General features: G+C 45.4%; 1 protein-coding gene across 1 annotated transcript in view; it reads right to left on the bottom strand.

Annotated features, from left to right (window-relative positions):
- ELAC2 (elaC ribonuclease Z 2) overlaps positions 1-22,191 on the bottom strand; it is a 103,735-nt gene extending 81,544 nt beyond the window's left edge. The window contains exons 1-8 of the mRNA XM_085857167.1: positions 21,890-22,191; positions 5,179-5,229; positions 4,991-5,061; positions 2,245-2,309; positions 1,959-2,013; positions 1,519-1,587; positions 1,204-1,253; positions 959-1,017 (exon numbers count right to left, since the gene is read on the bottom strand). Of these exons, the coding sequence (XP_085713293.1) occupies positions 959-1,017; positions 1,204-1,253; positions 1,519-1,587; positions 1,959-2,013; positions 2,245-2,309; positions 4,991-5,061; positions 5,179-5,229; positions 21,890-22,134 (665 nt within the window). The 5' untranslated portion in view covers positions 22,135-22,191. The remainder of the gene's footprint in view (positions 1-958; positions 1,018-1,203; positions 1,254-1,518; positions 1,588-1,958; positions 2,014-2,244; positions 2,310-4,990; positions 5,062-5,178; positions 5,230-21,889) is intronic.
- Between the last annotated feature and the right edge of the window lie 323 nt (positions 22,192-22,514).

Below are 22,514 nucleotides of genomic sequence, written 5' to 3'. Positions count from 1 at the left end.
CAAAAGCTAGCCTGTCAGGTACGGCCCCTAAAAATTCCAGAAAACTGCTATGACGTAATTGAGGGAAAGATTGTCAGCACGCAATGGATAAGGCCTACACAACTTACCTCAGACTCGTCAGAAAGTTAATTTGACAAAGAACTTTCTGATCAAGAATCACTAGATTATGACGACAGACAAAATCATGATGTTTAAAGCGCTGTCAGACCGTACATGGCTGAACCCGAGGTCAAGATGATGTCATGGGAAGGGCGGGGCCAAATTTGACCGTTTTTTGGGAGGGGGGTCCCTCCGGACATGGCAAATAGAGCATGAAAGAGCACCAAAAAAAAACCATTAAAATCTTCCTTTCAAGAATAGAACGATGATCAAGTGTGAAGTGAAGTCATATCTATTCATTAAACCAAACATGATTTTCTGATTCTGTGGACCTTGAAAGAAAATCTTTGGCATGAGCTTTTACTCCAAAACATTTAGAAAATGTGGTTGATAAAGGATCATGCCCATTGAAAGTCAGATTATGGGAAATGATGACCGGCTGGGTGCTTGGAGCATTAACCCATCATCAGAGAAAGGAAAAAAAATACTAATAAACAAAATAAAAATAATAAAGACGCTTTTGCTGTGACAATGGGCTAATGCTCGAAACAGCAGCAGCACTTCTGTTGGCGTGATGTAAACACTTTTATAGTCTTTCAGTTGATAAAACACATTGTTTAACTTATCCCGCTAACAGACACAGACACAGGCCTTCAGTGCATATCAATAAAAAGTTCACTCAGGACATTTCTTGCAAAACATTTAATACAAGCTTGTGGGATGGAGTGTGGGGCTCAGAGGTGGGGGGGGAGAGGAAGGATGAAGATAAAATCTGAAAAGGGGATTGAAATCCATACGATCCCAAAGAATTAATCAGTTTTACCTAATTGACCAGGACAAGGTCACAAAAGACACTCACATTGGCAAACCAAGTGCTGCTCCTTTCTCTCGCAAAAACCCTCCTGGTTTTTCACGCACCTGGAACGGACAGTGGTGGAAAAAGTCCGGCATTTACCACATTTGCATAAACTACCACAGACTCCCATTAAAACGCACAGTATTATGAGAACCATGTGAAGAACAAGAACAAGAAGATAAATATTTATATTTATCTTGCCTAATCCGTAACCTTACAATACACTTGCAAATGGTATTGTTATTTACCTTGCAAAGGTACGATACAACGGTAGGGTTTTCAGAGTCTGCTTTTTCACCTTTCAACGACAATTTGCCATTTGGCAGGGCATGGGGTTGGGGGGGGGGAAGAAAGGTACACATCATTAGAATAATGAAAAACATTCAATGCAGAAATACATTTGAAAAAAATTCATCAAAACTAAAAAGCATCACCATCATATTCCTTGAAAAAAAAAAGCAAAGGGGTCACACATGTCAACAGGTTTGTACAAGTCTCTGAGTTGTACGACAATCTGTTGGATAATTGTGACGTATCAATTTGCATGATGCAGAATAACTTACTGAAAATGGGTATTTGTTGGACAGACATCGTACTGTCCACATACATGGGCTCCTTGTAGGATTGTACATCTGCGCACAGAGAGCACTATGTTTGAATGAGACACACGTCGATCAAACTCCATGTCGTGGGGATGATGAGAGCGTGGTGACGAGTTTCCCCATCATATCTGTGATGCTCCAACAGGTAAACCTTTCTTTATCACTGACACATCGATTCATGAATGACGAGTTATCACAGTAATATGCCCAAACACACCGTTAGATAATTGATAAACAACTTGCAGACATATCAAGTAGTGGATCAACGAGCACAAGATTAGCAAACATCACCCCACCCCCACCCTTTCATCCCTTCCCCCATCCAAAACCAAAAGAAGGCTGGCAGAGTGCAAAAAGCATCACAAATATTATCTAAATACAACAACCAAATCTGCACTTACCTATCTTTATCGTCAAAGGAGAACTAAAGGTCTTCATGCCATCCAGAAAGGAGTTCTGTTAAAATTGTGCATGGTGTGAAAGACAAAATTAACACGGAAATAATAACATCATCATGTCTGAGGTTTTTTTCCCCCTTACAAGATCGCAATAACTCTGAACAAACTATCAACAATTTCTTCGTCCTAAAATTTCCAGAGAAAGGAACGAGGTACTTTCAGGGATCCAAGATGAATTTCTTCAACTTGAGCAAGCGAACCTTACTTGGTAATTAGAAATGAAACATACCAATTCCGGAGGCCCGAATAACCGGCAGCTTGGAAGGCCGGTATCGTTCAGCGTAAGGATCATTCCTGGAATACAAAAATAACGGAAAGAGATATAAACATAGCACACTAGGGCACAGGTCATGGTTCAGGTTCATCCATCAACAGGTATGAAACAAACATACATTTTAACATGGCCAATCTTATTTTACAACTCACCCTCAGCCCAACCGTTCCCAAAAGCCAATTAAATTCAAAGAAAGAAAGAAATTGCTCTGAACTAGTAATCAATAATTATTATAAATGGACAGACAGGGCTCGAAATATTATAATCATGGCTGCCTGCAACATTTGGAGGTAGCTTGAGTTTCCACCTGCAAAAGAGGAACTTCACCTGTGGACCTCTTGATGTATGATCATAGTTTTGAGGGATCATTGTGAGTACCACCACTCGCTGCAAGCCCAGTTATTTTCTGGAAAAACTGTGTTGCGAATGTATGTTGTCGGGTGTGCAAGCGCTGGAGTGTCTCGCAATCAGACCGTGTAGCTAGTGGTTGTGATGAGTCTGGTCAGATGGCAGTTTGAGTCCACCCTGGCTCAGTCCAACAAAAGACATTAAAAATCATACCTGATGCTACCTCGCTCGACAGTCAGTATTTAGAGGACAGAAAATGGATAAACCCTGTTTATTGGCATCCCATGAATGTGCGAAAGGGGGTGGCTGGGGGCTCTCCTTGAATGGCCCCCCCAAAAAAGTGAAGAAAAAAAAACCTAACAAAGAAATCCCAAAATAGTGTCGCTGACACCCACATCACACACCTAATGCGTTTGGCTGCAAGATTTATGTAACAGCTTCTCCACCAGCCTTAGACCTTATTTAAAAAAAAAAAAAAACTAGAAGGGCACAAGGTGGAGCACATACCTCCGCCATATAATTCCTGATCCATGAGAACATATCGGGCCCAATACATTTTTGAAATATCATGCTATGCAGTACTATATCGTTTTTGGCCCTATCTCTCAATGGTGAAGAATCACTTAGGAAATTAAATAATTATCGTACATTCGTTTCCAAAAGGTTAAATTTCCAAAAATGTGCCGTTTCCAAAATGTTAAATTAAAAAAAATTCCAAATAAAGGTTTTCCCCAACTTTGGACAAGACACCACCAAAGATGGCAAACTCCACATCTATACATTTTTCTTTCAATACTGCTTCTTCTGTATCAACAGTACATCTGAGAGCTGCAAGACTACAATACAGCACAACCACAAATTAAAAACAGCAGCAGGAATCATGTATAACATTCAACGATTTAACAGAAATACAATCGCACAGCACTTCAACACAAAACACCATGCTGTGACTGTGACTGTGACTGTGACTGTGACTATGACCCCACCAGGTAGAGTTTCTGAATGAAGAAAATACCGACTCCGTTCATTGTAATACGTGCGCAATTTCCATTTGCAATCTCAGCTGTGAGGAAATCTCTCTCCTTTCAAAAAAACATACTTCTGTAAATATATTGGTAATATTAAAATATTACTGGCGTGAGGAAATAGATTTTCATACCACGGAGTTTGTGAAAGCATTGCCTCCAGTTTTAAAACAGAGGAATTTCCACGTGCGAATTGTAGATGCACACCCAGTACTTGAAGCCCCTGCCTATGCATCACTGGAGGATTGGAAAGAAAAACAGGAGCGAACAGCACAAATGTCCCAGCGTCGAGAAAAAGAGAAGGGCAATGGAGAGGTGTGCGACGGGAAAATTGCTGAGCTGTCCGACTGTCCGTGTGCACGACACTTACGACTAAATGGATAAGAGGGAGTATAATAATCTTAGCTTGCGAGTAATCCTTATGATGAAGAATCAAACACAATGTATAAAGTGTGAGAAAACGCTCATGGACTGTGTGGAAGTTTTACCGCAGCGCATTGTGAGAAATACATTTGGAACGTGGAAAAATATTCAGTCAGCTGGGAAAAGGGATTAAAATTTGAGTCTCAATCGATTAAAATAAAAATAAATAAACTGGTGAACAAGATATAAAATCAAAAAGGGCAGTTTCAGCAGACTTGAGAATCAGTCCCACAAAACGCTGACAGGTATACAAAGTGCTCTCACTGGAGAAATGGTTCAAAAGAGACTCGGTGGTGCAATGGGTTGGAGCATCAGCTCGAAGTCTGAGAGGTCAGTGGCTCAAACCATGGCCGAGTCATACGAAAGACTAAAAATGGTACGTGCCGATTCCTTACTGGGCATTCAGAAGGATAAAGCATGGACAAAACTCGAGGTTGGCATCCATGGGGTGGAGGAAATTCCTCCTTCGGAAATGCCTGCCGAGTGCGGTGAGAAAGGCGGCACCATTGTTGTGATGTCGCTGGTACCCAGAGAACCCTGGGAAGTGACGGCACTTGCCACCAAGCTCAGTGGATGTATTTGTCTCGTCTTGCAGTCAGACTGTGTTGTGTCACGTATATTTGTCTGTATGTTCATGTGTGCAGCAGCTCCAGTATGAGCATTGGAGCCTGTAAATAAATAAATAAACAAATAAACGAACAAGCAAACAAATAAACAAACAAACAAGTAAAGCCTTGGCATCACGAATCATACACACCAGAGTCCTGAGCATGTCTATTTATCCAAAGAACACAACTGCTGGCAGAATCATCTTTGCCACTCTGGTTGACAACAAAGCCTCAATTTTGCCTCTCACTACAATATATTCAAACAACACTGGGTCAATCAGATGGAAGAATCTATACCTGGCAAGCCTCCAATGTTGCTCCAATCCATACGGGTGATGAAAATATTCTCCATACGTACCGCTTTCACCCTGCAGCAGAACAATACACCATTTTGATTGCTCGTCAAAGTTACTCCCCTCCTCCAACACACACACCATAAGAGAAATAGAAAGGCCAAAGCAAACACTTCAAGTAAAATGGCTTACTTGAATTCCTGCACCAGACGTTGGATACCTTCACCACAGTTAAAAAGATATCTGCACAAAAGAAGAGTTACAACGATGTTAATGGGTTTCCATTACAATACTGTCTGTGAAGTTCTTTGCCTTGACCCATTAACCCCAGAAGATAACGTTAAGCCTCAAGTTCCAAGTTTTGGTGAAGCATCATTTGGACTAATCCTGCAAAGTCACACATGCTCAAGCAAAAGTGCACTGCTGTTTTTTTTTTTAATCTTGCATAAGCTTTTATATCTTGCATGAGCTGTTTATTTTAGCTTTTATAATCTCGCATGAGCATAAATAGTTTTTTTTTGTTGTTTTTTTATCCCTCGAGGACCGTGGTTTATAATTCACAACTTAAGGATAATTCCAAGTGAAAAGGCGGGATTGTCGTTTGCTTTCATTGGCAATCATATATCCATCGACGTGACACATGAGGGCTCAACAAGAAAATGTATATTGTTGCATCTCCTTCTTCTCACATCGGCTGCCCCCGAGAGAACGTTGAAGACATTGTTTTGTCTGTTGAGAAAATTCGGCTCGATTACAAATCCACTGGCCGACCCCTGAACATGCAATTTCAGCCTCTGTTTCTGGAGGGCAGTTTTGTCCCCAGTTTAAGAGAACGTATAATGATAACGAACACACATCTTATTCACCGAGTTCCTCATTACCTCTGCCACTGAAGGTGCACGGAGGTTATGTTTTCACCCGTTCGTCTGTGAGCATGACATCTCACAAAAAGTTAAGGACGGATTTGGCCGAAACTTGGTGGGCACATTGAGTGTGTGACGGGGACAAGTTGATTCAATTTTGGTGAAGATCCGATCTGGATCTGGATCCAGATATGAAAAAAATATATATTCTTTTCAGAAGTCATTCTTCACCATTGAGAGATCGGGACAAAAATGATAAATAGCATGATTTCTTAAAAAGTTGTCGATGGGTTCTGACAAAACTTGTTGGACGAGTCGAATAGGTGACAAGAACAAGCCAATTAGATTTGGGTTCAGCTGCAGATGCAGATTTAACTTACAAGTGGGATACAAAATGTAAACCGGATACCAGGCATAATGAAGGCTGATGTAGCATCAGTGTGGTACACCAGCTCATCACCAATCATATCGAGTCCATCCTCCGGAGGAAACAATCTGAGCATTACCTCTGAAAATGTGCAAACTTGAAAGAACAAACTCGCGATGAACAAGCATAATAAAGCCGAAGGAGGACCAGTTGAGAATTTAATTTAATTCATTTAGAATTTAATTTACCAAGATCATCACTATTAATGATATTTAATAAATAAATAAAACAAGTCACCCATGTTCACCATTAGGTTAAACTTGGTAAATGTGCCAAGTTTGGTGGCAATTGGCCCTGTAGTTTTGGCGTTGCAAACACGTACTATATCAAATCAATCGGCTGAAAATTGACAATGTTTGAGACGAACCTTTGACCTATTGCCCACAAAAACAATGGGCTTCCAGCTTGTCACTACCTCTACCAGGAGGTTAAGTTTTGTGACGATCAGAATAAAAAATGTGACCTGCAGGCAATTGACTTACAAACAGACACACAGAGACCAGACCAACAAATATACTTGAAAACCAGACCAACCACACAGGCAGGGGTGAAAACATAACCTCGGTCCACCTTCTTAGGGTGGTGGGCTTGGGATCCAAGGATCCTGAGTTCAAATCCCACTCAGCAGTTGAATTAATACCAGGTGGGGTTGACTGCCGGTCATCCTTCTGAAGTCGGCAAAACGAGTGCCAGCTTGCTGGTATCCTGTGTCGGAGTGGCGACCCGTCCAGCATTGTGTCCAATAGCCAAGGAGACTGATTCGGCAGCACCAACGCTCTGCCCCGAATTGGGTCCCAATGGATGGATGTCCACCTTCAGTGGCGGAGGTAATAAATACTGCCTCCAAATTTACTTGGTCCTCATATAAAGCAAAGGATTGTTTGATGTCAGGTCAGGTTCGATCTGTGACCTGCTACAGGTACCATGTAAACCTGTACTAACCTGTTCCAATGTCGGGTTGTCGGCGACTAAACCGTATCCCCCACCAGGTTTTCTGGTGAGGGAGGTGTTTGGATATGGACACCCAGCAGGATTAAAAACAAAACCTGTCAAAGGGCGGAGGAGCTTTTTGTGAGCCAACGGCCATCCATATCTAGTGCCCAACTGTGTCTGCAGACATCCTCCTGCAGTTGGGTTACTTCTTATTAGGAGGTTGGTGGCAGGATTTGCACTCCGGCCACCGTAAAACCCTTCATTCCGCAAAACGCAAAAACGCAAAAAAAATCTGAAAACCCACTCCGTGGGAGTACCTCCTGTGCAGCTTCCCTTCACAGGGCAGCTCACCGGATGACGGGATTGGGGCAAAACCTTTGGGACCCCCAATCTTTGATGATAGGAGGGAAACCACGGGGTAACATCCCTGGGTCAGATTGCGGGAGAGTTTGTTGGAGTGGTGCTGTGGTGTCGTCCACCAGACGGCGGTCTCCTTGGGTTAACCTGAGGCGGTCCCTTTGGGTGGGAGCCTGGAATGTCCTATCCCGAAGAGAGGATGATCACCTGTCTCTGTTATCATCTGAGCTCAAGCGTTTGGACATCGGGATTGCAGCTCTCTCTGAGGTTCGGAGACCGGATTGCGGCGAGATAATGGTGGGTGGTTACACCTACTATTGGTCTGGTCGCTCTGATGGTTACCATACCCAAGGAGTTGCTGTAGCTGTGTCCAATAAGCTGACCCCAATGATAATTGAGGTAACACCGGTCAACGAGCGTATTATGAGATTAAGGATTCGTCACTCCTTAGGTGTCATTTCCCTGGTCTCTGTTTATGCTCCGACTGAGGCGAGTGATCTCACCGTGAAGGATGCATTCTACGCCACACTCGAGTCTGTGGTTGATCAGTGCCCCAGACGAGATACACTTCTAGTCTTGGGGGATTTCAATGCAGACTGGAACTGATAGGGATGGTTATGAGGTGTGTGTTGGTCCCCATGGGTCAGGAACTATGAACCAGAATAGCACTAAGTTCCTTGACTTTGCAAGAAGTCATGGACTTAGGGTGGCTGGTTCATGGTTTCAGCGCCCACAAGCTCATCGCTGGACTTGGTATTCCAACGCTGGCGGTGTGGGCTTGGGATCCAAGGATCCTGAGTTCAAATCCCACTCAGCAGTTGAATTAATACCAGGTGGGGTTGACTGCCGGTCATCCTTCTGAAGTCGGCAAAACGAGTGCCAGCTTGCTGGTATCCTGTGTCGGAGTGGCGACCCGTCCAGCATTGTGTCCAATAGCCAAGGAGACTGATTCGGCAGCACCAACGCTCTGCCCCGAATTGGGTCCCAATGGATGGATGTCCACCTTCAGTGGCGGAGGTAATAAATACTGCCTCCAAATTTACTTGGTCCTCATATAAAGCAAAGGATTGTTTGATGTCAGGTCAGGTTCGATCTGTGACCTGCTACAGGTACCATGTAAACCTGTACTAACCTGTTCCAATGTCGGGTTGTCGGCGACTAAACCGTATCCCCCACCAGGTTTTCTGGTGAGGGAGGTGTTTGGATATGGACACCCAGCAGGATTAAAAACAAAACCTGTCAAAGGGCGGAGGAGCTTTTTGTGAGCCAACGGCCATCCATATCTAGTGCCCAACTGTGTCTGCAGACATCCTCCTGCAGTTGGGTTACTTCTTATTAGGAGGTTGGTGGCAGGATTTGCACTCCGGCCACCGTAAAACCCTTCATTCCGCAAAACGCAAAAACGCAAAAAAAATCTGAAAACCCACTCCGTGGGAGTACCTCCTGTGCAGCTTCCCTTCACAGGGCAGCTCACCGGATGACGGGATTGGGGCAAAACCTTTGGGACCCCCAATCTTTGATGATAGGAGGGAAACCACGGGGTAACATCCCTGGGTCAGATTGCGGGAGAGTTTGTTGGAGTGGTGCTGTGGTGTCGTCCACCAGACGGCGGTCTCCTTGGGTTAACCTGAGGCGGTCCCTTTGGGTGGGAGCCTGGAATGTCCTATCCCGAAGAGAGGATGATCACCTGTCTCTGTTATCATCTGAGCTCAAGCGTTTGGACATCGGGATTGCAGCTCTCTCTGAGGTTCGGAGACCGGATTGCGGCGAGATAATGGTGGGTGGTTACACCTACTATTGGTCTGGTCGCTCTGATGGTTACCATACCCAAGGAGTTGCTGTAGCTGTGTCCAATAAGCTGACCCCAATGATAATTGAGGTAACACCGGTCAACGAGCGTATTATGAGATTAAGGATTCGTCACTCCTTAGGTGTCATTTCCCTGGTCTCTGTTTATGCTCCGACTGAGGCGAGTGATCTCACCGTGAAGGATGCATTCTACGCCACACTCGAGTCTGTGGTTGATCAGTGCCCCAGACGAGATACACTTCTAGTCTTGGGGGATTTCAATGCAGACTGGAACTGATAGGGATGGTTATGAGGTGTGTGTTGGTCCCCATGGGTCAGGAACTATGAACCAGAATAGCACTAAGTTCCTTGACTTTGCAAGAAGTCATGGACTTAGGGTGGCTGGTTCATGGTTTCAGCGCCCACAAGCTCATCGCTGGACTTGGTATTCCAACGCTGGCGGTGTGGCAAAGGAGATTCACCATGTCCTCATTGACGGTCGTTGGAGGATGATCCAGAACTGCAGGGTCTTCCGGAGTGCTCAGTTCCTCAATACTGACCACAGGCTTGTTGTAGCAACTCTAAAGCTGCACCTTAAATCCTGGAGAATGGTACCATCTCAGCCTAGGCTGGATGTTGCCAAGCTCAGGGATGAGAGAGTAGCTGAGGAGTTTGCGAACAGGCTGAGTGGACACTTGGGGGGTCTGGGTGCTTTGGGGGGTCCTGAAGAGTTGTGGAGCGCCTTCAAGACCACCGTCCTTGATGTTGCCGGTGGATGTCTTGGAGCTCACCGCAGGGCAAAGAAGAATTTTGTCTCTCAAGGGACACTGGATACCATTGACCAGAGTCACAGGGCCAGGCTGAATGGCAGAGCTGAGCTGTTCAGGGAGCTGAGGCGTAAAACTGTACGTGCACTGAGGGTGGACAAGGAGGCCTATGTGCGAGGAATCTGTGAGGGGGTAGAGCATCACCTGTGGACAGGTGATTCTCGTCCCGCTTACAGGGGAATTCGCGCATTACGTTCATCCAAGCCCATCCCTCGGAGCACTGCAGTTCGAGCAGAGGGTGGTGTTAGAGCAGAGGGTGGTGGAGCATGAGAATCACTCGTCCACAGGTGATGCTCAAGCCCTTCACGTATTCCTCGTACATGGGCTTCCTCATCCACCCTCAGGGCACATACAGTAATTCCTCAGCTCCCTGAACAGCTCAGCTCTGCCATTAAGCCTGGCCCTGTGACTCTGGTCTTGACAGAGGAGTCTGAAGTGAAGGCCCGCTGGGCCGGTTACTTTGAGCGGTTGTACCAGGCTGATCCCCCAGCTGTCGAGTTGGACGTCAAGGGTGTTACAATCCCTGTTGCTGACCCTCGAATCAACTGTGGTCCATCTTCGCTTGTGGAAACACGGGCTGCGGTGAACCAGTTGAAACGGGGCAAAGCTCCAGGGATCTGTGGCATCCATGCCGAACTTCTCAAGGCTGGTGGAAATGCTGCACCCGTGTCGTTGCATGCAGTTTTGTGCTCTGCCTGGAACACAGGCATCATCCCAAATGACTGGAAGAGGGGCCTTGTTATCCCTCTCTGGAAAGGGAAGGGTGATCGCCAAGACTGCAACAACTACCGAGGGGTGACGCTGCTCTCATTGCCGGGCAAGGTCTTTGCTCGGATAATTCTTGATAGGGTTCGCCACCATCTGCTTGAGCACCAGCGTCCAGAGCAGTCAGGCTTTACACCAAAGAGGTCAACGATTGACTGTATCCTTGCCCTTCGTGTCCTCACCGAACGCAGACGAGAGTTTCGGCACGGGCTGCTTGCAGCCTATGTTGATCTCTGTAAAGCGTTTAATTCATTGAATCGGGATGTCCTCTGGAGGATTCTTGGTCTTCGTGGGGTGCCACCAAAACTGATCGATCTGATGTCTGAACTCCACTCTGGCACTGAGAGTGCTGTGAAGTGTGGTGGTACCATCTCTGACTTATTTCCAATTGTTACTGGAGTTCGTCAGGGATGTGTACTTGCCCCCACACTTTTCAGCACTTGTATGGACTGGATTTTAGGGAGGATGTCGGAGAGATCAAGTTGCGGTGCATCGTTTGGGAATGTCAAGATCTCGGACCTTGATTTTGCAGATGATGCAGTCATCTTTGCGGAGACTTTAGACATCCTTTTGGGGGCCCTCGAGGTGCTGAATGAGGAGTCGGAGCCGCTGGGATTACGGGTTTCTTGGGTCAAAACTAAGATCCAGGCTTTCGGTGACATCTTGGATGCTGCTGTCCTGTCTGTGTCTGTTTGTGGTGAGGATGTTGAGGTTGTGGAGAGATTCACTTACCTTGGCAGTGATATTCATGTCTCTGCTGGCTGTGACTCAGAGGTCAATAGACGTCTGGGTCGGGCCTGGGGAGTCATGGATTCACTGGATCATGGGGTGTGGGGCGCTGCCGGTACCTGTGCGGGAGGACGAAAGTCCGAGTCTTCAGGTCCTTGGTACTTCCAGTCTTGCTCTATGGGTGCGAGACTTGGACTCTGACCAAGGATCTGAGACGGAGACTTAATTCCTTTGGTACCAGGTGTCTTTGGAGAATCCTTGGCTATCGCTGGTCAGATTTTGTGTCCAACGAGCGGTTGCTGAGAGAGACTCGGATGAGATTTGTTACCTGCATAGTCCGTGAGCGTCAGTTGCGGCTGTATGGACATGTGGCTCGTTTTCTTGACACTGATCCTGCTCACCAGATTCTCTCAGCGAGGGAGTCTCATGAGTGGAGGAGGCCAGTGGGCCGACCACGTGCCTCATGGTTGCAGCAGGTTGACCATCATCTCAAGGAGTTGGGGATGGGCCTGGCATCTGCCTGGGGGATGGCCAGACTGAGGCCCCTGGAGTACCGGCGGAAAGTGGACGCAGCGACGCGCTGTTCTGGCACATGCTCCCATACCTGACCTGACCTGATTGTTTGTAAACGAAAGCAAAGTTGGAACCAAATTACCTTTCTTGCTGCAGAAGTTCACCCTCCTAACTCCCAAGTATCCAAACACCCCTCCCAGCACCACAACCTGTTTCATCATGAACCACAAGAATGGATGGGATGACATCATGCAGGGAACACCACCAACTCAAATCACAATCATCCTTACTTTGATGTACATCATCATTCAGGCCTAAGTCACATTTGGCACGGCGGCCATAGGGTCTACAAAATCTACGGCCACTAGCAGTTATAGGGCGGCCACAGTGTTTCCACAGTCACACAATGTAGCAATCACATATGTTTTTTATTTTTCGGGGAGCCGCACGGCGTATTTAGAAATTGTGGAGACCGAAAACGTGGGGGTGCCGTACGGTCTTTGATTTGATGTCGCACAGTGACCTTAGGGCGTCCCTGCAGCAGTCATAGAATTTTCAAGGCAGACGCAAGGTAGCCTCAAGGTGCCCGCAAGGCGACCGCAGGGGGGCCCTAAGGCGAACGTACGGCCAGACAGATGGTAACGAGTGGGTATACATACCTATATATACATCTTCTTCTTTCGGCTGCTCCCTTTCGGGTCGCCACAGCGGATAATCCAAATAATCCGCATAGTGATTTGGCACATGTTTTACGCCGGATGCCCTTCCTGACGCAACCCTGGTCACCTCTTACAACACAGGGATATGGTACACCTATTTTAACCGGGGTTTACACTGGCCCAGTACACTGGTACTCATTTCACTGACCTCGGAAGGATGACAGGCTGAGTCAACCCCCTGGTGTATTAATTCAGTGGTCCAACGGGGCTTGAACTCAGGACCTTTTGGATCCCAAGCTGCTGCCCTAACCACTGCACCAACACCAGGCTCATATATATATATATATATATATATATATATATATATATATATATATATATATATATATATATATATATATATATATATATATATATATATATATATATATATATATATATATATATTCTTCTTCCTCTTTCAGCTTGCTCCCGTTAGGGGTCGCCACAGCGGATCAACCGTCTCCATTTCGCTCTATCCTCCACATCTTCCATTGACACTCCAACCACCCACATGTCCGCCCTCAACGCATCCATGAACCTCTTCTTTGGCCTTCCTCTTCTCCTCCTGCCTGGCGGCTCCATCTTCAACATCCTTCTCCCGATATACTCCGTTTCCCTCCTGTGCACATGTCCAAACCATCTCAATCTTGCCTCTCTCACTTTGTCTCCAAACCGTCCTACCTGCGCTGTCCCTCTAATATACTCATTTCTTATCCTATCCATCCTCGTCACTCCCAACGAGAATCGCAGCATCTTTAACTCTGCCACCTCCAGCTTCGCTTCCTGTCTTATTGTTTGTGGCACCGCCTCCAAACCATACAACATAGCTGGTCTCACTACCGTCTTCTATACTTTCCCCTTCACTCTTGCAGCTACCCTTCTGTCACAAATCACTCCTGCAACTCTTCTCCACCTACTCCATCCTGCCTGCACTCTCTTTTTCACTTCTCTCCCACACTCTCCGTTACATTGGACAGTTGATCCCAAGTATTTAAACCAATTCACCTTCCCCACCTCAACTCCTTGCAACCGCACCATACCACCAGCCTCCCTCTCATTTACGCAAATGTACTCCGTCTTACTCCTACTGACTATCATTCCCCTTCTCTCCAGTGCGTACCTCCACCTCTCAAGGCTCGCTTCAGCCTGCTCCCTACTCTCCCTACAGATCATGATGTCATCCGCGAACATCATAGTCCATGGAGACTCCAGTCTGATCTCGTCCATCAACCTGTCCATCACCATTGCAAACAGGAAAGGGCTCAGAGTCGATCCTTGGTGCAATCCCACTTTAACCTTAAACCGGTCCGTCATTCCTACCGCACACCTCATCGCTGTCACACTGTCCTCATACATATCCTGCACGATCCTCACATACTTCTCCACCACTCCCGACTTCCTCATACAATACCACAGCTCCTCTCTTGGCACCCTATCATAAGCTTTCTATAAATCCATAAACACACAATGTAACTCCTTCTGGCCTTCCCTATACTTCTCCATCAACATTCTCAAAGCAAACATCGCATCAGTGGTGCTCTTTCCTGGCATAATCCCATATTGCTGCTCACAGATCGTCACCTCTCCTCTCAACCGAGCTTCCACTACTCTTTCCCACAACTTCATGGTGTGGCTTAACAACTTTATCCCTCTGTAATTTCCACAGCTCTGCACATCACCCTTATTCTTGAAAATCGGAACCAGTACACTTAATCTCCACTCCTCCGGCATCCTCTCCCTTTCCAAGACTTTATTAAACAATCTGGTTAACAACCCCACTGCCATCTCTCCAAAGCACTTCCATGCCTCCACTGGTATACCATCTGGGCCAACCACCTTTCCACTTTTCATCTTCTTCATAGCAGTCCTCACTTCATCCTTGCTGATCCACCCCACTTCCAGATTCTCTATCTCTATCTCTATCTCTATCTCTATCTCTCTCTCTCTCATTTTCTTCATTCATCAGCTCCTCAAAGTACTCCATCCACCTTCTCAACACACTCTCCTCGCTCGTCAGCACATTCCTATTTGCGTCCTTTATCACCCTAACCTGCAGCACATCCTTCCCAGCTCGGTCCCTCTGTCTTGCCAATCGGTATAAATCCTTTTCCCCTTCTTTTGTATCCAACTTCTCATACAGCTCGTCATATGCCTTTTCCTTGGCCTTTGCCACCTCTCTTTTCACCTTTCGACGCCACTCCTTGTACTCCTGCCTACTTTCTTCATCTCTCTGACTATCCCACTTCTTTTTCGCCAACCCCTTCTTCCTTATACTTTCCTGTACTTCCTCATTCCACCACCAAGTCTCCTTATCTTCCTTCCTCTGTCCAGATGTCACACCAAGTACCTTCCTAGCTATCTCCCTCACAACTTCTGCTGTCGTTGCCCTATATATATATATATATATATATATATATATATATATATATATATATATATATATATATATATATATATATATATATATATATATATATATATATATATATATATATATATACACATCTGAATATACCAGTTCAGAGTTGAGGCAAACACCTATACTCCGATCTCTAGCAGTAGCACACCGTGGACGCACGGTCGATGCAGACTGCCACGAAGGCCATACGTAGGACGCACGGCGGGCGTAGGGGAACCGTGCGTCGACCCTGCGTTGCCCGCAGGTAGTCACACAGACCGCAAGGCCACCGTACGTTGAACACAGGGACGCCTTAGGACTACCCTACGGTGACCGTGGAAATAGTGCGGCCGCCGTAATTTTTGGGGGTTGGCAAAATTCATTTTTCATTGATAAGAGCCTACGGCAGACGCACGAATAACGCAAGCCCACCGTACGCCCTACGTACGGTCGACGTGGAACACATCTACATCACAGCTTGGCTTGTCGAATTGCTACGGCCAACGTAGAAATGAAAAAAGTTATAACTCCACGCTATAATTCCACGGCGACCCCTACGGCCTGTAAAATATAGCCATACGGCGTAGGGCCACCCTGAGGCCACCTCAGAAACTCTGCGGCCGCCGCACGTTTGTCAATTCAGGGGGGGGGGGGGTACGACTGCCGTATCCTAGCCGTAGAGCAAATGTGATTTAGGCTTCAATGATGAACCATAGGAGTCGTGTAACTTTCATATATCATCGCTCCTTCATAGCTGGATGTCCTTCCAAGTAGGCTACTATTACAAGTGAACCATGTCCACAGAGACTGCAGTGGCTTATTGGAGAAAGCCCTTCAAGCCTCTTTGAATGGGTATTAAATGTTGCCAGCATCACCTAAATTGAAAAACATGCAGAGAACCATGGGTGTGTGTAGAACGGATAGTCCAGGGAATGGAGGGGTACAGGTTCCTTATTTATTTATGATAGGAATCCAAATGGGCACGAGTCGGTCCACTGAGATGCCACAACTTTGTGCAATATAAACATGAAATCTGAATAGTTATCAAAAAGTTGTCAAAAACATTAGGTTTCCCTGAGGCCTACCCGTCTTCCCGTCTATGTGCACGGTCATGTTTATTCCTGTTTTTACTCCTTATTGGATTGTATTTCTGCTGTGGAAATTACTTCTGTTTTACACTTTTTCCTCCACCCTCCTTATATCCCTCCCAACTCTCCCCTTGCTTCATGTATTAAAATGTTTAAAAAAAAAAATACAACAAAAAAAACCTTTTCCCTTTTCACCTCAAACCCCACATCACCACGTGACTTCCTGCACTGAATGTAGGTAATTTGGTCACAGGAAATTTGGTCATGGGAAACTTGGTCACGGTAAAACGGTCACAAGGTAATTCAGTCATGGTATTATTATTATTATTATTATTATTATTATTATTATTATTATTATTTATTCACTGCATTTAAGGCCAGTAAGGCCCAAGAGCAGCAATAAACATTTTCATTTCATGGCCGGCGAATCTTGTTGGCATAATGACGTGTTGACCAAGTTTACTGACTACTATAATGGAATTGGAATTTAAAAGTTGAGAGAGACAGAATCAATTCCATTATAGTATTCAGTAAACTTGGTCAATACATCATTATGCCAACAAGATTCACCGGCCATGAAATGAAAATGTTTATTACTACTCTTGGGCCTTACTGGCCTTAAATGCAGTGAATAATAATTATACCGTGACCAAATTACCTTGTGACTGAATTACTGTGACCAAATTACCTCGTGACCAAATTACTGTGACCAAATTACCTTGTGACCATTTTACCATAACCAAATTACCTCATGACCGAATTACTGTGACCAAATTACCTTGTGACCGAATTACTGTGACCAAATTACCTCATGACCGAATTACTGTGACCGAATTACCGTGACCAAATTACCTCGTGACCGAATTACTGTGACCAAATTACCTTGTGACCATTTTACCGTGACCAAATTACCTCATGACCGAATTACCGTGACCAAATTACCTCATGACCGAATTACTGTGACCGAATTACGGTGACCAAATTACTGTGACCAAATTATTGTGACCATTTTACCGTGACCAAATTACCTCATGACCGAATTACTGTGACTAAATTACCTTGTGACCGAATTACCGTGACCAAATTACCTCATGACTGAATTACCGTGACCAAATTACCTCATGAACAAATTACCTCATGACTGAATTACTGTGACCAAATTACCTCGTGACCATTTTACTGTGACCAAATTACCTCATGACCGAATTACTGTGACCGAATTACCATGACCAAATTACCTCGTGACCGAATTAGTGACCGAATTACCGTGACCGAATTACTGTGACCAAATTACCTTGTGACCATTTTACCGTGACCAAATTACCGTGACCAAATTACCTCATGACCGAATTACTGTGACCGAATTACCGTGACCAAATTACCTCGTGACCGAATTACTGTGACCAAATTACCTTGTGACCATTTTACCGTGACCAAATTACCTCATGACCGAATTACTGTGACCAAATTACCTTGTGACCGAATTACCATGACCAAATTACCTCATGACCGAATTACCGTGACCAAATGACCTCATGAACAAATTACCTCATGACTGAATTACTGTGACCAAATTACCTTGTCCAAATGACCTTGTGACCGTTTTACCGTGACCAAATTTCCTATTACCAAATTACCGCGCCCCCCTGCACTAACTCTTCCTCCTCCTTCCTCTTTTACCAATCTGCCATCTTCCTTCTACTTTTGCCGACCTACATTCACCATACACCTTCACCATTTTTTTCTTCAACCTTTCCTTTACCCATTCTTTATCCCCCCCAAAAAATAGCATCTCCAAAAATGTTTCAACTTCCTCCTTCACACATGTGGTTCTCTGTATTGTATTGTAATTCACTACTCTTCTTTTTCGTCTTCTTCTTCTTCTTATCATTATTATTCTTCAAAAGACCGTTTTCAATTCAACCTTTCCTTCATCCCGTGTTTAAAAAGTCAAACTGTTACAACGTTTCTTTTCTCCATTCTCTTAATTCTCCTTCATTGCATCCCTCACGTCATGTCTTTAGAAATATCTCTGACTTTAAAATTATTAAATCACAGTTTGCAATGCATGTTCGTGTTCCATCAATCGCCCTTTTTTTCCAACTTCAGTGCCAATTCACCACACCTCCTTAAATCTCCCTCCTCACCTGTTTATAGCCTCTCCTTACACCTCATCCCACCTCCACTCTGAGCACCTCCTTACTGTCTTCTGCTTTAGTATCAGCTCCTCTTATGGTGTCCCAAACTGTGTGGTGTTCCAACATCTGTGGGCTCCATTCTAACCAAACAGATATTTCACTCTCTCTCAATCAGTACACTCCTCAACATTTCAAACATGCTCTTTCTTTCCTCTCATCACATCTCCCCCTCTTCTCAACCCCTCAAATCTTGTACTTCCCCCTGCCCGTTCCCTTCTTTACCACACCACCACCAAATCTCATCCCTCCCCTCTCCCCACCTCTCCCATAACCCTCCTGCCCCTTAACCATGCCGACTCTCATAGTCTCCCCTCCCTCTCAAAGCAACCTTCACACTCTTTCCCCCTCCAAGCTTCCTTCTCACCCAGGGGCAACAAGAGCCAGTACGGCCCCCGAGGAAAACAACCTCTGGGACCCCACACTTTCTTACATTTGTATTAAAAACAAAAAAAATGAGCAATCAGATATTGCAGACCAATGCCAAGACTTGTTTTGTATGGTGTTTTTGTAGTTTTATGTGGTGTATTTTGTGTGGTGCTTGTGCACTGTTGTGTTACGTAATTAATAAGATACATAATAAGAACTGCCACTTTATAACTGCTGGCAGTGATGATCGAGTACCAAGACGTCCCGCTTTGATCGAACACCTGACCCAGACCCATTACATTTTTTTATTATTCAATTCAATTCATAATGGGATTTAAATAAATTCATTTCAAGTCAAATGGAAGACCAAATAGGTACAGTCCGGCATTGGAGTTATCAGAAGGAACCCAAACAAGCAAAAAGCAAAGATTAAGTCATCAGGAGGAACCTGGATAGGATTAGTACTTCAGCTGCTACTCCTCTATCCTCAAACCCAACCAGGCACAGCCAAGTGAACCCTTTTCAAAAAAAAAGTAATAATAATGTTATGGCTGTGGAAATTCGCAATACACCATAAAGGGTCCTTAGATCAGTTATGACGATAAGTATATGTGTAGTTAGATTTCCCCACCGTTGTTTAGAGGGATTTCCGTGTTCACCGGGCTGCGATCCTTTGAGATAGCCGTTGTTCTTTTCTCTAACATTATTTTGGACCAATCATCCCCCAACAACCAAATCGCCACCACCACAATCATTCCCAAACAACTACAACTCAAACGCCACCACCTTCACCTCTTTACCTCCACAACTCCACCCCGCAAACATCGCTTCACCGCCATTCTCAAACGACGCCTGCCAGCAACCAAATTGCCACCACCAACACCCTTCCCAAACCACCACAGCAAACTCCCACCACCTTCGCCTTTCTACCGAATGTCGTGCCATGGGTTGTGAATGGGTTCCTTTCGCCTCGAAAAACAAATCAGGAATGACTCACGCCCACTTTTCATCCATCCAATGGCTGAGCATCAGGTGGTGTAGCCCCGCCTCCGAACCCGCTGTGATCCACAAATTTGCATAGGCGCTCCTCTCCCGGCCTATATAAGCGCGAGCACAACGCAGCTCGGGGCAGTCAAGCGGCAGTCAAGTCGAGTGCAGTGTCGGTGGGGCAGTCAAGTGGCAGTCAAGCGGCAGTCAAGTCGGGTCGGTGGAGTGGCAGTCTGGAGGGGTCGGAGAACCGGACGGAGCTCGAAGAGGCAGACGGCGGCAGTGTCGGTGCGGCAGTGTCGGTGGGGCAGAGACGGGAGACGGAGCTCAAAGCAGACGGGAAAGGCAGACAGGGGCCGAACGCTGGAGAGAGCTCACCGGCCACGCCAGGGGCACGAAGCCAGGCGCAGCTATGCTGAAATTGCGGCTTGCCCGCCATCACGCCACGAGGGCGCGGGTAAGACCCTTCGGTCTCGTGGACCTGGCCGCTCATCCAGGTTCCATGTACATTTGGTCCACGGACCTGTCCGCCACCCTTGCCTTTGAGGGTGGCTTTTTCCTTTGCTTTTGTGTAAGTGCGTGTGTTGGCGCCGTCTTGTAAAGTAGACCTGTGTAAGTGACTGTGCATGTACATTCTCAATGCTCGTATTCATTTATAACTCTGCCTTTGCTTGCTTTCATTGCTTTCACTGTTATACGTGCATGATTTTCTGTATGGCTGTAAAATACGTGCTTGTCTGAGTGTGCAATAAATGTGCTTGTTGAACTGTTCCCCGTTTCGTTGCATCCTTTCCCTTGTTTGAAAGTTCCATCTTGCATTACGGAAGGAATTGGTAGGAGGGGTGTAAGCACCCGGTAAATAATCACGTCCGTCAGGGCCGGCGATAACATCGCTCGGTTATCACTGAAGCACGGAACGGACCGCTTAAGCGGTTCGTGTCCTAGACCGGCCAGCGGCGAGGTACGATCGCCCTGTTAACTACCCGCGCAGGTACTTAGGTAGGTCGAGTTTGGCGAACAACCCTATCCTGCGCGGGTGGCCGATTGGCACGATTGTGGTGGGGTCGAAAGACCCACCCGTGACTAGCTCCTGGCGGTAGTTCCAAGGAGGGTCACGACTGAATTGTCCGTTCCGGTGGGTGACGCTGTCGCAATTCGAGTTACGTGGCCGATCGCACGCCGGGCGGACCGAAATTCGTAACAATAATAAATAAATAAAAATCAAAAAAGAACATCGATCAAAAAAATTAAATAATTCTGGCTGCCAGACCATGCACCGATCAAGTTGAAATTTTAAATATGTATCCCCCATCACTACTAGATCATAAATATGAAGTTTCATATCCATCGATTAAGCAGTTCCAGCGAAAACATTATTAAATATTTTTCTTCAATCCAATATGGCTACCAAACTATGTGACCTATCAATTGTATTCCCTTACAATCTTGTACACGCATGGTTTGGAGAACATTTGTGTGAAGTTTCCCCTCGATCTGTCCAGCCGTTCTGTAGAATTTATTTTTTTTATAGATTTTAGGGGAAATCTAATATGGCTGCCAAACCATGTGACCCGTGACATCATATGTGTGAAGCTTTTGTTCCTCATGGATCAGTGGTCATACGTGTAAAGTTTCGCCTCGATCTTTTCAGCCACTTCAAAGAAGAAGATTTTTGAAGGATTGTTTTTTTTTAAAAAAAACAACAATATGGCTGCTGAATCACTTGACTGATGACGTCATCATATATATATATATATATATATATATATATATATATATATATATATATATATATATATATATATATATATATATATATACACGCGTCTACATCGTTTAATCGACAGTTTTAAATTAACATTGAAAGAAAGATAGTCGTTTTGTGAGGGTGGGTTGTGATCCTCGTATTAAATACCCCAACCACGAATGGTTTGTACCAGCAGCAGGTATGATGAACACGCACCTGCCGAACTCCGAAGCGACGTGCACAGCGGCCCCTGCATCTCTTCCACCCGCCGCCAGCACCTCGAGGTGCACGAACGTTGGGCCACCGATCGGCGTGGCCTTCTGCCTGATCTTGACATGTCTGGGTATCCCTTTGGGGTCCCGTTGTTTCCGGGCACCCGCCGGAAGCATGAGGCCCCGCACAGTGACGGCACGCAGCGCTGACCAAGCTCCCGACACGGCCAACCTCACCGGTAAGACCATCAGTTCACCTCACGCCATGCGTCTCTCCGGCGTCGCCATTCGATGACGTCATATGGAAAACTTTTCTTTAACGATAATTTCCCATGATTATTTGATACGTCAGAAAGTTTTTGTGCTTTATTTGCATTTTAATTTCATCTTCACATATGGAAAATACATCGAAGGCGTTATCAACGATTCAGTCAATCTGGCACGCATTTCGATTTGTATATCTTCCGAAATCGTGTGTAAACTGTGCGTGAAATATATTTTAGAAAATATTTATCTGACGAATATTCCGTGTAAAGATGCTTTCTCAACTAGTGACATAACTACCAGCGCTTTCAAAAATACACCGCTTATATCATTAGAGCTCACCTTAAAAAAAAAAAAGAACAGCA

This window comes from Eptatretus burgeri, chromosome 15, assembly GCF_056783735.1.
Source record: "Eptatretus burgeri isolate ZD-2024b chromosome 15, Ebu_testis_v1, whole genome shotgun sequence".
In the NCBI taxonomy this organism is placed as follows: Eukaryota; Metazoa; Chordata; class Myxini; order Myxiniformes; family Myxinidae; genus Eptatretus; species Eptatretus burgeri.
This window is presented reverse-complemented; position numbering and strand designations above follow the sequence as displayed.